At 50.2% G+C, this 18,886-nt stretch overlaps 1 protein-coding gene across 4 annotated transcripts in view; it reads left to right on the forward strand.

Moving 5' to 3' along the window:
* TAF1C (TATA-box binding protein associated factor, RNA polymerase I subunit C) overlaps nucleotides 1-18,886 on the forward strand; it is a 116,903-nt gene that overhangs the window by 68,902 nt on the left and 29,115 nt on the right. For all 4 annotated transcript variants that reach the window (XM_073563317.1, XM_073563318.1, XM_073563319.1 and 1 more), the window contains 5 exons: nucleotides 6,629-6,738; nucleotides 9,914-10,009; nucleotides 10,944-11,014; nucleotides 18,120-18,358; nucleotides 18,591-18,710. In XM_073563317.1, coding sequence (XP_073419418.1) covers nucleotides 6,629-6,738; nucleotides 9,914-10,009; nucleotides 10,944-11,014; nucleotides 18,120-18,358; nucleotides 18,591-18,710 — 636 coding nt within the window. The remainder of the gene's footprint in view (nucleotides 1-6,628; nucleotides 6,739-9,913; nucleotides 10,010-10,943; nucleotides 11,015-18,119; nucleotides 18,359-18,590; nucleotides 18,711-18,886) is intronic.

An 18,886-nucleotide genomic window follows, 5' to 3' on the forward strand; every position in this document is an offset into this window, starting at 1 on the left:
TGGACCCTTCATATTGGGGTGTACAGGGGGCGGGGAGGAGGCTATTCACCCTTTATACAGCATGTTGGTGGATGGACCCTTCTTATTGGGGTGTACAGGGGGCGGGGAGGAGGCTGTGCACCCTTTATACAGCGTATTTGGGGATGGACCCTTCTTGGGGTGTACAGGGTGCGGGGAGGAGGCTGTGCACCCTTTATACAGCGTGTTGGGGATGGAGCCTTCTTATTGGGGTGTACAGGGGAGGGGAGGAGGCTGTGCACCCTTTATACAGCGTATTTGGGGATGGACCCTTCTTGGGGTGTACAGGGTGCAGGTAGGAGGCTGTGCACCCTTTATACAGTGTGTTGGGGGATGGACCCTTCTTCTTGGGGTGTACACGGTCTGGGGAGATGGCTGTTCACCCTTTATACAGCGTGTCGGGGGATGGACCCTTCTAATTGGGGTGTACAGGGTCTTGGGAGGAGGCTGTGCACCCTATATACAGCGTGTCGGGGGATGGACCCTTCTTGGGGTGTACAGGGTGCGGGGAGGAGGCTGTGCACCATTTATACAGCCTGACGGGGGATGGAACCTTCTTCTTGGGGTGTATAGGGTGCGGGGAGGAGGCTTGTGACTCTTTATACAGCGTGTCGGGGGATGGACCCTTCTTCTTGGGGTGTACACGGTCTGGGGAGACGGCTGTTCACCCTTTATACAGCGTGTCGGGGGATGGACCCTTCTAATTGGGGTGTACAGGGTGCGGGGAGGAGGCTGTGCACCCTTTATACAGCGTGTTGGGGATGGACCCTTATTGGGGTGTACAGGGTGCGGGGAGGAGGCTGTGCACCCTTTATACAGCGTGTTAGGGATGGACCCTTCTAATTGGGGTGTACAGGGGAGGGGAGGAGGCTGTGCACCATTTATACAGTGTGTTGGGGGATGGACCCTTCTTATTGGGGTGTACAGGGTGCGGGGAGGAGGCTGTGCACCATTTATACAGCGTATTGGGGATGGACCCTTCTTATTGGAGTGTACAGGGGCGGGGAGGAGGCTATTCACCCTTTATACAGCATGTTGGGGGATGGACCCTTCTTATTGGGGTGTACAGGGGGCGGGGAGGAGGCTGTGCACCCTTTATACAGCGTATTTGGGGATGGACCCTTCTTGGGGTGTACAGGGTGCGGGGAGGAGGCTGTGCACCCTTTATACAGCGTGTTGGGGATGGAGCCTTCTTATTGGGGTTTACAGGGGAGGGGAGGAGGCTGTGCACCCTTTATACAGTGTGTCGGGGGATGGACCCTTCTTCTTGGGGTGTACACGGTCTGGGGAGACGGCTGTTCACCCTTTATACAGCGTGTCGGGGGATGGACCCTTCTAATTGGGGTGTACAGGGTGCGGGGAGGAGGCTGTGCTCCCTTTATACAGCATGTTGGGGATGGACCCTTCTTGGGGTGTACAGGGTCTTGGGAGGAGGCTGTGCACCCTATATACAGCGTGTCCGGGGATGGACCCTTCTTGGGGTGTACAGGGAGCGGGGAGGAGGCTGTGCACCATTTATACAGCATGACTGGGGATGGAACCTTCTTCTTGGGGTGTATAGGGTGCGGGGAGGAGGCTGGTGACTCTTTATACAGCGTGTCGGGGGATGGACCCTTCTTCTTGGGGGTGTACACGGTCTGGGGAGACGGCTGTTCACCCTTTATACAGCGTGTCGGGGGATGGACCCTTCTAATTGGGGTGTACAGGGTGCGGGGAGGAGGCTGTGCACCCTTTATACAGCGTATTTGGGGATGGACCCTTCTTGGGGTGTACAGGGTGCGGGGAGGAGGCTGTGCACCCTTTATACAGCGTGTTGGGGATGGAGCCTTCTTATTGGGGTTTACAGGGGAGGGGAGGAGGCTGTGCACCCTTTATACAGTGTGTCGGGGGATGGACCCTTCTTCTTGGGGTGTACACGGTCTGGGGAGACGGCTGTTCACCCTTTATACAGCGTGTCGGGGGATGGACCCTTCTAATTGGGGTGTACAGGGTGCGGGGAGGAGGCTGTGCTCCCTTTATACAGCATGTTGGGGATGGACCCTTCTTGGGGTGTACAGGGTCTTGGGAGGAGGCTGTGCACCCTATATACAGCGTGTCCGGGGATGGACCCTTCTTGGGGTGTACAGGGAGCGGGGAGGAGGCTGTGCACCATTTATACAGCATGACTGGGGATGGAACCTTCTTCTTGGGGTGTATAGGGTGCGGGGAGGAGGCTGGTGACTCTTTATACAGCGTGTCGGGGGATGGACCCTTCTTCTTGGGGGTGTACACGGTCTGGGGAGACGGCTGTTCACCCTTTATACAGCGTGTCGGGGGATGGACCCTTCTAATTGGGGTGTACAGGGTGCGGGGAGGAGGCTGTGCACCCTTTATACAGCGTGTTGGGGATGGACCCTTATTGGGGTGTACAGGGTGCGGGGAGGAGGCTGTGCACCCTTTATACAGCGTGTTAGGGATGGACCCTTCTAATTGGGGTGTACAGGGGAGGGGAGGAGGCTGTGCACCCTTTATACAGAGTGTTGGGGATGGACCCTTCTTATTGGGGTGTACAGGGGGCGGGGAGGCAGCTGTGCACCATTTATACAGCGTATTGGGGGATGGACCCTTCTTATTGGAGTGTACAGGGTGCGGGGAGGAGGCTGTGCACCCTTTATACAGCGTGTTGGGGATGGACCCTTATTGGGGTGTACAGGGGGCAGGGAAGAGGCTGTGCACCATTTATACAGCGTGTTGGGGATGGACCCTTCTTGGGGTGTACAGGGTGCGGGGAGGAGACTGCACCATTTATACAGTGTGTTGGGGGATGGACCCTTCTTATTGGAGTGTACAGGGGGAGGGGAGGAGGCTGTGCACCCTTTATACAGTGTGTTGGGGATGGACCCTTCTTATTGGAGTGTACAGGGGAGGGGAGGAGGCTGTGCACCATTTATACAGTGTGTTGGGGGATGGACCCTTCTTGGGGTGTACAGGGGGCGGGGAGGCAGCTGTGCACCATTTATACAGTGTGTTGGGGGATGGACCCTTCTTATTGGGGTGTACAGGGGGAGGGGAGGAGGCTGTGCACCATTTATACAGTGTGTTGGGGGATGGACCCTTCTTATTGGGGTGTACAGGGGGCGGGGAGGAGGCTGTGCACCATTTATACAGTGTGTTGGGGGATGGACCCTTCTTATTGGGGTGTACAGGGGGCGGGGAGGAGGCTGTGCACCATTTATACAGTGTGTTGGGGGATGGACCCTTCTTATTGGGGTGTACAGGGGGCGGGGAAGAGGCTGTGCACCATTTATACAGTGTGTTGGGGGATGGACCCTTCTTATTGGGGTGTACAGGGGGCGGGGAAGAGGCTGTGCACCATTTATACAGTGTGTTGGGGATGGACCCTTCTTGGGGTGTACAGGGGGCGGGGAGGAGGCTGTGCACCATTTATACAGCGTATTGGGGGATGGACCCTTCTTGGGGTGTGCGGGGAGTAGGCTGTGCACCATTTATACAGCGTGTTAGGAGATGGACCCTTCTTATTGGGGTGTACAGTGTGCGGGGAGGAGGCTGTGCACCATTTATACAGTGTGTTGGGGGATGGACCCTTCTTATTGGGGTGTACAGGGGTGGGGAGGAGGCTGTGCACCATTTATACAGTGTGTTGGGGGATGGACCCTTCTTATTGGGGTGTACAGGGGGCGGGGAGGAGGCTGTGCACCATTTATACAGTGTGTTGGGGGATGGACCCTTCTTATTGGGGTGTACAGGGGGCGGGGAAGAGGCTGTACACCATTTATACAGTGTGTTGGGGGATGGACCCTTCTTATTGAATCATAGAATCGTAGAGTTGGAAGGGACCTCCTGGGCCATCTGGTCCAACCCCCTGCTCAAAGCAGGATTCGCTAAATTATCCCAGTCAGATGTTTGTCCAGCCTCTGTTTGAAGACTTCCATTGAAGGAGAACTCACCACTTCTCGTGGCAGCCTGTTCCACTCATTGATCACTCTAACTGTCAAAAAGTTTTTTCTAATATCTAATCTGTGTCTCCTCCCATTCAGTTTCATCCCATTGCTTCTAGTCTTTCCTTGTGCAAATGAGAATAAAGTTGATCCTTCTACAATGTGACAGCCCTTAAGATATTTGTAGACAGCTATTAAGTCTCCTCTCAGTCTTCTCTTTTGCAAACTAAACATTCCCAAATCCTGCAACCTTTCCTCATAAGACAGGGTTTGCAGACCGGTCACCATTCTGGTCGCTCTTTTCTGAACTTGCTCCAGTTTGTTGATGTCTTTTTTAAAATGTGGTGCCCAAAACTGGACACAATATTCCAGATGAGGTCTGACCAAAGAGGAGTAGAGGGAAATAATGACTTCACGTGATCTAGACTGTATGCTTCTGTTAATACATCCTAGAATTGCATTTGCCTTTTTTGCTGCTGCATCACACTGTTGACTCATATTCAGTCTGTGATCTATTAGTATACCCAAGTCTTTTTCACATGTGCTGTCACTTAGCCCTATTCCTCCCATTCTATATATGGTTTTTTCATTTTTATTGCCCAGATGTAGTACTTTGCATTTCTCCCTGTTAAAAACCATTCTGTTAGTTGCTGCTCACTTCTCCAGTTTATTTAAATCTTTTTGAATCCTCTCTCTTCTCTAGTATTAGCTATCCCTCCTAGCTTTGTGTCATCAGCAAATTTAATCAGTTTACCCTCAATTCCTTCATCTAAATCGTTGATAAAGATGTTGAACAATACAGGGCCCAGGACAGAGCCCTGTGGTACCCCACTTGAGACATTCTTCCAACTGGATGTGCAGCCATTTACGACCAATCTTTGGGTCCGATCACTAAGCCAGTTATGAATCCACCTAACAGTTGCCTTGTCCATTCCATACTTAGTCATTTTTTCAATAAGGATTGTATGAGAGACTTTGTCAAATGCTTTGCTGAAGTCAAGATATACTATATTTACAGCATTTCCTTGATCCACCCAATCAGTGATACCGTCATAGAAGGAAATTAAGTTAGTCTGACATGACTTATTAGTTACAAACCCATGCTGACTCTGTTTAATCACTTCATTCTTATCCAGGTATTGACATACATGTTGTTTAATAATTTGTTCAAAGATCTTTCCTGGTATAGAAGTCAGACTCACCGGCCTATAGTTGCCTGGGTCCACCTTCTTCCCCTTTTTGAAGATAGAAACAACATTTGCTCTTCTCCAGTCTTCTGGTACTTCTCCTGTTCTCCAAGAATTTTCAAAGATTATGGAGAGGGGTTCAAAAATTTCTTCTGCTATCTCCTTCAGTGCTCTGGGGTGTAATTCATCTGGACCTGGAGACTTGAATTCATTTAGGTTAGCTAAGTGTTTCCTCACTATCTTTCTGTTTATAGATATCCTGGATTCTTCTATTCCCTTAATAGGACAGTGAAGAACAGTTGATGTTACATTTCCTTTCTGAGAGAAAACAGATGCAAAATAGGAATTTAAAAGTTCAGCCTTCTCAACATCCTGTCTTACCATTTCATCATTTTCATCCTGTAAAAATCCTATAGCATCTTTGACTTTTCTTTTACTTTTGACATATCCCCAAAATCCTTTATTATTGCTTTTGACATCTCTTGCAAGCCTCAATTCATTTTCAGCTTTAGCTAATCTGATTTGTGCCCTGCAGGTTCTGCAGACAGCATTATATTCTTCTTTAGATATGCCTCCCTCTTTCCCTCTTATTGGGGTGTACAGGGGGCGGGGAAGAGGCTGTGCACCATTTATACAGTGTGTTGGGGGATGGACCCTTCTTGGGGTGTACAGGGGGCGGGGAGGAGGCTGTGCACCATTTATACAGCGTATTGGGGGATGGACCCTTCTTGGGGTGTGCGGGGAGTAGGCTGTGCACCATTTATACAGCGTGTTAGTAGATGGACCCTTCTTATTGGGGTGTACAGGGTGCGGGGAGGAGGCTGTGCACCATTTATACAGCGTGTTAGGGGATGGACCCTTCTTATTGGGGAGTACAGGGGGCGGGGAGGAGGCTGTGCACCATTTATACAGTGTGTTTGGGGATGGACCCTTCTTATTGGGGTGTACAGTGTGTGGGGAGGAGGCTGTGCACCCTTTATACGGCGTGTTAGGGGATGGACCCTTCTTATTGGGTTGTACAGTGTGCGGGGAGGAGGCTGTGCACCATTTATACGGCGTGTTAGGAGATGGACCCTTCTTATTGGGGTGTACAGGGGGCGGGGAGAAGGCTGTGCACCATTTATACAGTGTGTTAGGGGATGGACCCTTCTTATTGGGGTGTACAGTGTGCGGGGAGGAGGCTGTGCACCATTTATACAGTGTGTTAGGGGATGGACCCTTCTTATTGGGGTGTACAGGGGGCGGGGAGGAGGCTGTGCACCCTTTATACAGCGTGTCGGGGGATGGACCCTTCTTGATGTTTTCCATGGAGCTCTGAGAGTTTGTAAGCGCTGAGGCTGGTGTGTGTGTGTGTGTATATACTGTACTTGTGTGTGCGTATATGTATTTGCAGATGTGAGTGGGGTTGATTGCGTGCTCTGCACCATTATTGGGGGAAGCGTGCCCGCACACTCGGGGTTCTGACTCTTTCCTTTATATTTGCAGTCTGTGATTTTCCACCGGTCACTGAATTTGATCTGGTTTATAGGAAGACGAAGTCTGTGCGTCACACGAAGCCGGATGTGGCTGGGGTGTCACTCGCCTTCAGCAAACAGGTCAGTAACCTACTGATTCTAGTGGTGGGATCCTCAGCGAGCCTCTCCGTGGCTGCAGGGAAGGGGGTAGATATAATGTAGCTGTTCCATCATAGGACTATAGAGCAGCTGGACCCAATGTCTCCAGGTGAGTGATGTGACCGACCAGTGAGCTGCTACATGCCACCAATGTCCATTCTCACCCTTTGCTCCATTAGCTAAGATTAATGGGACATGGCGGATCTCGGTGGGGTGATTTCAGGCGGCTCTCTGTAATAGAGCAAGAAACAGTCAAACCCATAAAAGGAAGCAACATTGGAAAGGAAAGAGTTTGCCATTGCCCTTATACTGAGCTGTGGCATTTGGTCTGGAGTCTCCTTTGCACACAGATGCAATTTTAATTGTTTTTATACTATATGTGTTTCGTTCTGTCTCTGTATGTATTTTTTTTGTGAATAATAAATATTCAAATTTTGTATTACACATATATTTGGTATATATATATTTCTTATGCAATTGAGGTGCTCCCTTTTATGGGTTTGACTTTTTCATGCTCTATTACATGTCTACTTGCATACCCTGGTGAGACCTCTTGCTCTTACATATAAATATAATTTTTTCTGGTGGTGCCCTCCATTTACTGTGTATACTAGGCGGCTCTCTGTGATGCGGCTCTTGGTGGCATGACCGTGGTGGTGCTGCATCAGTTGTCTCTTGGTGGGGCAGCCTTTGGTGTGATGGCCTCAGGCGGCTCTCAGTGTGCCGGGTCTCGGTGACACAGCCTTGGTTGGGCGGCCTCCGGAGGCTCTTGGTGGCCCAGCTTTGGTGGGGCTGCTCTCGGTGGGGAGGCTCTCGGTGGGGAGGTTTCCGGCAGCTAGCTCATAGTAGCGCGACCTTGGTGAGGCGGCTCTCGGTGGCACGGTATCAGCTGGAACTTAGAATTTTGGTAGAGAGGAGGTTAACCCCTTTACAACATAGTGCTGTAAATGGACTTCATGATTGGAAAAGGTTCCTGCACATTGATTCACAGTTACGTCCTGGCGATCACAGTGTTTAGAAGGCTCGGAGGTGTAAGGAGCTCCCTCTTCCACCTGAATGTAATCGCTGGCTGCCAGTGCTATGGTGTCCTGTTAGACCATTCATAGCAGGACAGCTGGAGTGCATCATAACGCTGATCAGAGGCATGAAAGGCCCATAGAAGAGCTAAGGAAAGAAGTAAAAGAAAAACTGTGAACAAAAAAGGAAAATAAATACATATATTTATGTAAGAACAAAATGAGAAAAGCGCACATATTGGTATTGCTGCAACCAGATCCACTTAATCTAAAATACTGCCTCATTAACCCCTTCCGTGAACAACATAATGTAAAAAGTAGCAGGAACAAACTTATTTTTTTTCATGATGCAGCCAGGCAAAACGTGCAATAAAATGCGATCACAATCGTATTGTATCCTAATCCTATTGTAAATAATGGTATGGCTGAAAATATCATCTTGTCCCACGTAAAACAAGCCGCCATACAGCTCCATCAATGGAAGAATAAAAAAGCTCTCAGAGTAAAGCAATGCAAAAATAATATATTTTTGTTTCTAGAAAATTTATTGTGTAAAAGGGTCAAAATATAAATCTGGTGTCGCTGTAATCGCACTGACCCGAAGAATAAATTCGCCTAATCACTTATACTGCACTGGAATGACGTAAAAAATACAACCAATTCTTCACCTGCTGTTTTGTTCATTTTGCCTCCCAAAGATATTAGTAAGGATCAACACACATTTATCCTGCGCTCTGCGCTGAGCGCTTACACCGGGGTTTCCGTATAATTCTCTGAAATACATGATTCAAACAGAATGTCTGGTGGAAGATTCCCTATAATGAGGCAGATGGAGGCACCCAACAATATGTGAGGCCCTACAGTTTTTGGGGTCCCACAGTCTGCTGGGCCCTACAATGTGCTGGGCCTCTTCTGCTTGTTTCTGAAAATTATCCACAAAGTCAAAATTGTCCCTACACCCATAGATATATCCCAGATGCATTTAAATTGCACATGGGGTTACTTGATTGAGGGGTTCTGCTCTTCTAGCAATTAGGGGCTCTGTATATGATGTCCACAAACTATTTTAGGAAAATCTGCCCTCCAGGAGGCAAATAGCGCTCTGTCGCTCCCGATTCTCTCCATAAGGCTAAGTAGTACTGTACAGCCGCTTATGGGCTATTGCCACGTTCTGTGGAAATTGTGGGACAAATTTTGGTGCTATTTTTACCAATTTCCCAGTGTGAAAATGTAAAATCTGGGGCTAAAACAAAATGTTATTAGTAAAATGTAATTTATATTTTCTTCACTGCCCAATTTTATAAAATTCTGTGACACAGCTGTGGTGTCTATGTGATCACTGAACCACTAGATGATTTCATTGAGAGGTGTAGTTTGTAAATGGGGTCACTTATGGGGGGTTCTGCTGTTGTCACCTCATGGGCTCTCCCATCGGGTCATTGTACCCTCAAACCATAACCGTAAAATCAACACTATTATTTGGAGCTCCTGCCCTTCTAAGCTTTGCACTGTGCCTCAAAAGTAGTTTCCGATCATCTGTAGGATATGTGTACTCAGGAGAAATTATGCAACAAATTATAGGGTCCATTTTTACATATTGGCCCTTTTGAAAATTAGAAACTTGGGGCTAAAACAACATTTTAGTGGAAAAACTGGTAATTTTCCATGTCCATATCTTTCTATGACCTGATTCTGTAGAAGAGGCTTCTAGGTAATATTAAGTTCCTTAATTCTACTTGGGGATGATGATGATGGTGGTTGTTGTGGGGATGATGATTATGGTGGCAGTTTTGGGGATAGTGGTTGTGATGGTGGTTGTGCGCATGGTTGTGTTGATGGTGGTGGTTGTGTTGATGGTGGTTGTGCAAATGATGGTGTTGATGGCGGGGGTTGTGTGGGGACGGTGGTTGTGCAAATGATGTTGGTGGTGGTTGTGGGGATAGTGGTTGTGGGGATCTTGGTGGTTATGGTTGTGGGGATCTTGGTGGTTGTGGGGATAGTGGTTGTGGGGATCTTGGTGGATGTGGGGGTGGTGGTTGTGAGGATTATGTTGGTGGGAATGATGATTGTGGGGGTTTGGTGGTTGTGGGGATGGTGGTGTTGGTTGTGGGGATGGTAATGTTTTGTTTTCTTCTCCATAGATGAGTCGTTTCTGTTGGGATCATAGCAGCATTGCCTTTCAGTGTATGGGCCGAGTCCTGGAGCCGCACTGCTACGTGGGAGATGCCTTGTTAACGGTGACACTCCCAAGAATGTCACACTACACTGGGGACAGGGGAGAGAGTGTCGCGTTACACACAGGGGGAGAGAGTGTTGCTTTACATACGGGGGGGAGAGTGCTGCGTTACACACGGGGATGAGTGTGTCACGTTACACACAGGGGGTTGAGAGTGTCACTTTAGACACGGGGGGTTGAGAGTGTCGCGTTACACACGAGGGGTGAGCGTGTCGTGTTACACACTGGGGGGTGAGCGTGTCGTGTTACACACTGGGGGGGTGAGAGTGTCGTGTTACACACCGGGGGGTTGAGAGTGTCGTGTTACACACTGGGGGGATGAGTGTGTCGTGTTACACATGGGGGGTGAGTGTCGTGTTACGGGGGTGAGTGTGTCGTGTTACACACTGGGGGGGGTGAGAGTGTCGTGTTACATACTGGGGGGGTGAGTGTGTCGTGTTACACACGGGGGTGAGTGTGTCGTGTTACACACGGGGGTGAGTGTGTCGTGTTACACACGGGGGTGAGTGTGTCGTGTTACACACGGGGGTGAGTGTGTCGTGTTACACACGGGGGTAAGTGTGTCGTATTACACATGGGGGGGTGAGTGTGTCGTATTACACATGGGGGGTGAGTGTGTCGTATTACACATGGGGGGGTGAGTGTGTCGTATTACACATGGGGGGGTGAGTGTGTCGTGTTACACACTGGGGGGGTGAGTGTGTCGTGTTACACACTGGGGGGGTGAGTGTCGTGTTACACACTGGGGGGGTGAGAGTGTCGTGTTACACACTGGGGATGAGAGACTGTCGCATCACACATGGGAGCACAGGAACATTGGTCTGAGCGCTCACGTGTACAGGGTGGTCGGGGAGAGTGCTGGTGTAGATGGAGCTTGTTACGAGGGAGCTACACACATTGACGATTTTTCTCACTTGTATTTTGTGTCTTTACAGGGGAAGATCAGAGAACGCGTCCATCGCATGACCGGCCTAATGGAGACCCTGCAAACTGCTCCCCTCCAAGAGTGAGAGCCGCCTTCTCTGCTCCACATCTTTGTAATGTTTCATCACACCCCGCCAGGGCTCCAGCTGCTCCTGGTGTCTCCTCTCCTCTTTTTCCATCTTCTCCACTTTAGTCTGTTCTCAGTGTCTCTCATCAGATCTAAAGTGCGTTGAAAAAGTCTTCATTGTCCTTGAACTTTTCCACATTTTTTCACGTTACAGTCACAAATTTAAATGGATTTTATGTGATCCCAGTGCAAAGTATTTGTGACGGGCAAAGGAAATGTTACAAAGTTTTCTAATTGTAAAAATATAAATCTGAATATTGTGCTGTGCATTTATAATCAGCTCCTGTAGTCTGATCCCCCCCCCCCCACTCAAATAAAATCCTGAGCGACCAATCGTCTCCTGAAGTCACATAATTAGTACTTTGAATCCACCTCTCAGAGGTTTGTGTGACAACATTAAAGATCAAACTGCATCATGGAAGCCGATGAACCCATCAGACAGGTCAGGGATAAAGTTGTGGAAAAGAGTAGAGCAGGGTTAGGTTATAAAATGTAGCCTAATCTTTCAACATCTCATGGAATACTGATCAATCCATCATCCAAAACTGAGAGGAGGATGGCACAGCTGCAAACGTACCAAGACATGGCCATATGACATCCCAAGCAAGGAGACCACTAATTAGAGAAGCAGTCAAGCGGCTGTGACAGGGTCACTGTAGGTGAGGGGAGATATGTGTCACAGAGATTGCTTTCCTCTGTGATCTAGAACCCATAAGTTTCTTTTCAGCATGCTATGTTATGGGCGGGTTTGTAGGTGGGTAGGTCCGAGGTGGGCGGGACATCTACTCACCATATCTCCACCTCCAGGGTGTGGCTGTTGAAATAATGTCCATCCAGTTTTTTTTCTTCTCTGTGTGTGGCGGAGGGAAGCCTCCTGACTGCTCACTCCTGCGAGAGCTGCCATATGGGTTGTCCCAGAGGCGCTGGGCAGGACTGTTCATGAACCTCTTTATTTTCATTTGTTGGCTGTTTTTCTGTTACCAGTTTGGGCTGTTGGTTTATGATGCATTACACCACCCAGAAACTCTAACTCCATGTGTGCCTGTGTCTGCCAGCTAAGTGAGCCGACCTTCCACAAGGCCCACGGTCACTGTGAGCTTCAGGTAGCCATAGCTCAGGGGACAGAATCTTTCCCCAGACAATTATTAGTCGTGGACTTCACAACATGACCTTCGAGGGATAGTGGCAAAAAGTAGCCATTTTGGAAAGCAATATGAGATCACATTTGCAGTATGCAAAAAGCCATGTAGGGGACACAAGAAGCATGTGGGAGAAGGTTTTCTGTCCAGATGAGACCAAAGAAGAACTTTCTGGGCTAAATGTAAAACGATATATGTGGCAGCAGGAAATTACCACTGCACATCACCCTGAAAACATCGCGCCCACTGTCACGGTGGTGGTTAGCATCATGCGGTAATGAGGGTTTTCTTCAGCGGGGCAGGGAAGATGGACAGGACCATCCTGGAGGAAAACCGTATAGAGGCTGCAAAAGACTGAGACGGGGTCATAGGTTCACCTTCCACCAGGTCAGCGACCCTAAACATCCTGCCAGAGCTGCATTTGTATTTATAAAATAATTAGAAAACCTCGTATCATTTCCGTTACACATCACAAATACTGTTTACTTTGTGTTGTATCAAATAAAATCCAAATAAAATACATTTAAACTTGTGGGTGTAATATGAAAAAATGTGTTCTCAATTACTTCCTGGTGTTTTGCCTCTCCTCTCTCTCCGTCTTCTCCTCAGTCACTTCTCTGTGTTTAGCTTCTCCTCTCTCTAAATCTTCTCAGTCTCTTCACTGTGTTTCTCCTCTCCTCTTTCTCTGTCTTCTCAGTCACGTCCTGGTGTTTCACCTCTCCTCTCTCCACGTCTTCTCCTCACTCACTTCCAACGGTTTCACCTCTCTTCCGTGTTCTCAGTTACTTCCCGGTGTTTAGCATTTCCTCTCTCCCCGTCTTTTCCGCAGTCACTTCCCGGTGTTTTGTATTTCCTCCGTCTTTTCCGCAGTCATTTTCCTGTGTTTTACCTTTCCTTTCACCATCTTCTCCTCAGTCACTTCGCAGTTTTTCGCCTCTCCTTTTTCATAGTCTTCAAGTCACTTCCCGGTGTTTCTCCTCTTTCTCTTATCGTCTCCTCAGTCACTTCCCATGGTTTCACCTCTCCTCTCTGTATTCACAGTTTCTTCCCAGTGTTTCGCATTTCCTCTCTCCCCGTCTTCTCAGTCACTTCCCAGGGTTTCAGCTCTCCTCTCTTGACTTCTCAATTACTTCTTGGTGTTTCACCTATCCTCTCTGTCTTCCCCTCAGTCACTTCCCAGTGTTTCGCTTCTCCTCTCTGTCTTCCCCTCAGTCACTTCCCAGTGTTTCGCTTCTCTCTCTCCGCCTTCCCCTCAGTCACTTCCCAGTGTTTCGCTTCTCTTCTCTTTCCGCCTTGCCCTCAGTCACTTCCCTGTGTTTCGCCTCTCCTTTCTCACAGTCCTCTCTGTCACTTCCCAGTGTTTTGCTTCTCCTCTCTCTCCGCCTTCCCCTCAGTCACTTCCCAGTGTTTCGCTTCTCCTCTCTCTCCGCCTTCCCCTCAGTCACTTCCCTGTGTTTCACCTCTCCTTTCTCACAGTCCTCTCTGTCACTTCCCGGTGTTTCTCCTCTCTCTTCCTGTCTTTTCCTCAGTCACTTCCCGGTGTTTCACCTCTCCTCCATATTTTAGTTACTTCCCGGTGTTTTGCATTTCCTCTCTCCCCGTCTTCTCCTCAGTCACTTCCCAGGGTTTCGCTTCTCTTCTCTTTCCGCCTTGCCCTCAGTCACTTCCCTGTGTTTCGCCTCTCCTTTCTCACAGTCCTCTCTGTCACTTCCCAGTGTTTTGCTTCTCCTCTCTCTCCGCCTTCCCCTCAGTCACTTCCCAGTGTTTCGCTTCTCCTCTCTCTCCGCCTTCCCCTCAGTCACTTCCCTGTGTTTCACCTCTCCTTTCTCACAGTCCTCTCTGTCACTTCCCGGTGTTTCTCCTCTCTCTTCCTGTCTTTTCCTCAGTCACTTCCCGGTGTTTCACCTCTCCTCCATATTTTAGTTACTTCCCGGTGTTTTGCATTTCCTCTCTCCCCGTCTTCTCCTCAGTCACTTCCCAGGGTTTCACCTGTCCTCTCTCTCTGTCTTCTCAATCAGTTCCCGGTGTTTCTCCTCTTACTCTTCCAGGCTTCTCAGTCACTTCCCAGTTTTTCGCCTCTCTCCGTCTTCTCAGTCAGTTCCCGTTATTTCTCCTCTTTCTCCGCCCATCTCCACAGTCACTTCCCACGCTTTCAGCTCTCCTCTCTGTATTCTCCGTTACTTCCCGGCGTTTCGCATTTCCTCTCTCCCCTTCTTCTCAGTCACTTCCCAGTGTTTCGCCTTTCTACTCTCCATCTTCTCAGTCACTTCCAGGTGTTTCGCCTCTCCTTTCTCACAGTCTTCGCAGGCACTTACCAGTGTTTCTCCTCTTTCTCTTCCCGTATTATCCTCAGTCACTTCCCAGGGTTTCACCTCTTCTTTCTCAGTCTTCTCAGTTACTTCCCCTTGTTTCACATTTCCTCTCTCCGTCTCCTCTTCAATCACTTCCCAGTGTTTCCCTCTCCTCTCTCATCGTTTTCTCTCTCACTTCCCGGTGTTTTTCCTCTCCTCAGTCACTGGTGTTTCTCCTCTCTCGCTCCCCATCTTCTCAGTCACTTCCCAGTGTTTCACCTCTTCTTTCTCTGTCTTCTCATACTTCCCCTTTTTTCTCATTTCCTCTCTCTCCATCTCCTCCTCAGTCACTTCCCTGTGTTTTGCCTCTCCTTTCTCAGTCTTCTCTGTCACTTCCCAGTGTTTCGCCTCTCCTTTCTCACAGTCTTCTTGGTCACTTCCCGGTGTTTCTCCTCTCTCTCTTTTTTCTCCTCCTCACTCACTTCCCGGTGTTTCGCCTCTCCTTTCTCACAGTTTTCGCAGGCACTTCCCAGTGTTTCTTCTTTCTCTTCCCGTATTCTCCTCAGTCACTTACCGGCATTTCTCCTCTTCTTTCTCTGTCTTCTTATACTTCCCCTTGTTTCCTCTCTCTCTGTCTCCTCCTCAGTCATTTCCCAGTATTTCTCTCTCATCGTTTTCTCACTCACTTCTTGGTGTTTCGCCTCTCCTCAGTCACTTTTCTGTGTTTCGCCTCTCCTCACTCCTCGGTGTTTCACCTCTCCTCAGTCACTTCTCGGTGTTTCGCCTTAGTCACTTCTCGGTGTTTCGCCTCAGTCACTTCTCGGTGTTTCGCCTCAGTCACTTCTCGGTGTTTCGCCTCAGTCACTTCTCGGTGTTTCGCCTCAGTCACTTCTCGGTGTTTCGCCTCAGTCACTTCTCGGTGTTTCGCCTCAGTCACTTCTCGGTGTTTCGCCTCAGTCACTTCTCTGTGTTTCGCCTCAGTCACTTCTCTGTGTTTCGCCTCAGTCACTTCTCGGTGTTTCGCCTCAGTCACTTCTCGGTGTTTCGCCTCAGTCACTTCTCGGTGTTTCTCCTCCCCTCAGTCACTTCTCGGTGTTTGGCCTCCCCTCACTCACTTCTCGGTGTTTGGCCTCCCCTCACTCACTTCTCGGTGTTTGGCCTCTCCTCACTCACTCACTTCTCGGTGTTTGGCCTCTCCTCGCTCACTCCTCGGTGTTTGGCCTCAGTCACTCCTCGGTGTTTGGCCTCAGTCACTCCTCGGTGTTTGGCCTCAGTCACTCCTCGGTATTTGGCCTCAGTCACTCCTCGGTATTTGGCCTCAGTCACTCCTCGGTGTTTGGCCTCAGTCACTCCTCGGTGTTTGGCCTCAGTCACTCCTCGGTGTTTGGCCTCAGTCACTCCTCGGTGTTTGGCCTCAGTCACTCCTCGGTGTTTGGCCTCAGTCACTCCTCGGTGTTTGGCCTCAGTCACTCCTCGGTGTTTGGCCTCAGTCACTCCTCGGTGTTTGGCCTCAGTCACTCCTCGGTGTTTGGCCTCAGTCACTCCTCGGTGTTTGGCCTCTCCTCGCTCACTCCTCGGTGTTTGGCCTCAGTCATTCCTCGGTGTTTGGCCTCTCCTCAGTCACTTCTCGGTGTTTGGCCTCAGTCACTTCTCGGTGTTTGGCCTCAGTCACTTCTCGGTGTTTGGCCTCAGTCACTTCTCGGTGTTTGGCCTCAGTCACTTCTCGGTGTTTGGCCTCAGTCACTTCTCGGTGTTTGGCCTCAGTCACTTCTCGGTGTTTGGCCTCAGTCACTTCTCGGTGTTTGGCCTCAGTCACTTCTCGGTGTTTGGCCTCAGTCACTTCTCGGTGTTTGGCCTCAGTCACTTCTCGGTGTTTGGCCTCAGTCACTTCTCGGTGTTTGGCCTCAGTCACTTCTCGGTGTTTCGCCTCAGTCACTTCTCGGTGTTTCGCCTCAGTCACTTCTCGGTGTTTCGCCTCAGTCACTTCTCGGTGTTTCGCCTCAGTCACTTCTCGGTGTTTCGCCTCAGTCACTTCTCGGTGTTTCGCCTCAGTCACTTCTCGGTGTTTCGCCTCAGTCACTTCTCGGTGTTTCGCCTCAGTCACTTCTCGGTGTTTGGCCTCAGTCACTTCTCGGTGTTTGGCCTCAGTCACTTCTCGGTGTTTGGCCTCAGTCACTTCTCGGTGTTTGGCCTCAGTCACTTCTCGGTGTTTGGCCTCAGTCACTTCTCGGTGTTTGGCCTCAGTCACTTCTCGGTGTTTGGCCTCAGTCACTTCTCGGTGTTTGGCCTCAGTCACTTCTCGGTGTTTGGCCTCAGTCACTTCTCGGTGTTTGGCCTCAGTCACTTCTCGGTGTTTGGCCTCAGTCACTTCTCGGTGTTTCGCCTCAGTCACTTCTCGGTGTTTCGCCTCAGTCACTTCTCGGTGTTTCGCCTCAGTCACTTCTCGGTGTTTCGCCTCAGTCACTTCTCGGTGTTTCGCCTCAGTCACTTCTCGGTGTTTCGCCTCAGTCACTTCTCGGTGTTTCGCCTCAGTCACTTCTCGGTGTTTCTCCTCCCCTCAGTCACTTCTCGGTGTTTGGCCTCCCCTCACTCACTTCTCGGTGTTTGGCCTCTCCTCACTCACTCACTTCTCGGTGTTTGGCCTCTCCTCGCTCACTCCTCGGTGTTTGGCCTCAGTCACTCCTCGGTGTTTGGCCTCAGTCACTCCTCGGTGTTTGGCCTCTCCTCGCTCACTCCTCGGTGTTTGGCCTCTCCTCGCTCACTTCTCGGTGTTTGGCCTCAGTCACTCCTCGGTGTTTGGCCTCTCCTCGCTCACTCCTCGGTGTTTGGCCTCAGTCACTCCTCGGTGTTTGGCCTCAGTCACTCCTCGGTGTTTGGCCTCTCCTCGCTCACTCCTCGGTGTTTGGCCTCTCCTCGCTCACTCCTCGGTGTTTGGCCTCAGTCACTCCTCGGTGTTTGGCCTCAGTCACTCCTCGGTGTTTGGCCTCTCCTCGCTCACTCCTCGGTGTTTGGCCTCAGTCACTCCTCGGTGTTTGGCCTCAGTCACTCCTCGGTGTTTGGCCTCTCCTCGCTCACTCCTCGGTGTTTGGCCTCTCCTCGCTCACTCCTCGGTGTTTGGCCTCTCCTCGCTCACTCCTCGGTGTTTGGCCTCTCCTCGCTCACTCCTCGGTGTTTGGCCTCTCCTCGCTCACTCCTCGGTGTTTGGCCTCTCCTCGCTCACTCCTCGGTGTTTGGCCTCTCCTCGCTCACTCCTCGGTGTTTGGCCTCTCCTCGCTCACTCCTCGGTGTTTGGCCTCAGTCACTCCTCGGTGTTTGGCCTCAGTCACTCCTCGGTGTTTGGCCTCAGTCACTCCTCGGTGTTTGGCCTCAGTCACTCCTCGGTGTTTGGCCTCAGTCACTCCTCGGTGTTTGGCCTCTCCTCGCTCACTTCTCGGTGTTTGGCCTCTCCTCGCTCACTCCTCGGTGTTTGGCCTCTCCTCACTCACTTCTCGGTGTTTGGCCTCTCCTCACTCACTCCTCGGTGTTTCGCCTCCTGCCCTGCTTTTGGTTTCTTTGTATTTTTCCCTCCTTTTTACAATTATATATTTTTTGTCTGGTTTTTCATGTAATACCCGTTTTCTCTCGCTGCAGTTGTCCATTTTCTCACAACTCCTATCTCGCTCGCTCCTTTTCCTATTTCACCGGCGGTTGGCTTCAGGACGTGCCTCCAGGATTACTGGCAGAGTTGGTGAATGAGGGAATGGCCGAGGACTGGAGGAAGTTGCAGTTTCAGGGTTCTCTCACAGGGGGCGCTTTGTCCTGGACGTCATACCATGGCACGTCCTATGGCTGCCTGATCTATCCAAGAGGAGCAGCTATGAATCAGCTTCGTATCCAACTAAAGTAGTGATAACACGTTGGTCCTGTCGTCTCACCGCTCTCCTCCAGGCTTCCTCCTTCTCGCTGGTCTCTGCTGTGTGCGGGGTCACCTGTACTGCCCATCTTTGCCATATGGGGGTGGTCTCCTGTGTACCTTCTTTGTTGTATGTTGTGGTTTCCTTTCTCCCCGTCCTCCTCTCTGAGGTGTCTGGAGGTGTTTTTGGCTTCCTTATCCTGGGTCAGATTTCCAGCAGTGTCTCGTGGATGAATGTCATGAACCGGGAGTGAAATTACTCGGAGATCCGGCTGTCTATGAGCTAAAAGAGCGAATCCAGCAAGTGAGCACTGGCCACCACGAGCAAAGTAAGCTGGGGGTGTATGGGACTGACGGCTGAGTAGACTATAGTGTATGTGAATAATGGGTGAGAAGCGTGGTGGAGGTAATGCTGCTATATAATGAGTGCAATACAATGTATGGCTGCCTGTATAAGCGACCCCCGAATGTAGGCGCACCTGGCTCCGGTGACTGTAGACGCACC

The sequence above is a fragment of the Dendrobates tinctorius genome, unplaced genomic scaffold (genome assembly GCF_039654945.1).
Source record: "Dendrobates tinctorius isolate UK_male_01 unplaced genomic scaffold, ASM3965494v1 ptg000386l, whole genome shotgun sequence".
Taxonomy (NCBI): Eukaryota; Metazoa; Chordata; class Amphibia; order Anura; family Dendrobatidae; genus Dendrobates; species Dendrobates tinctorius.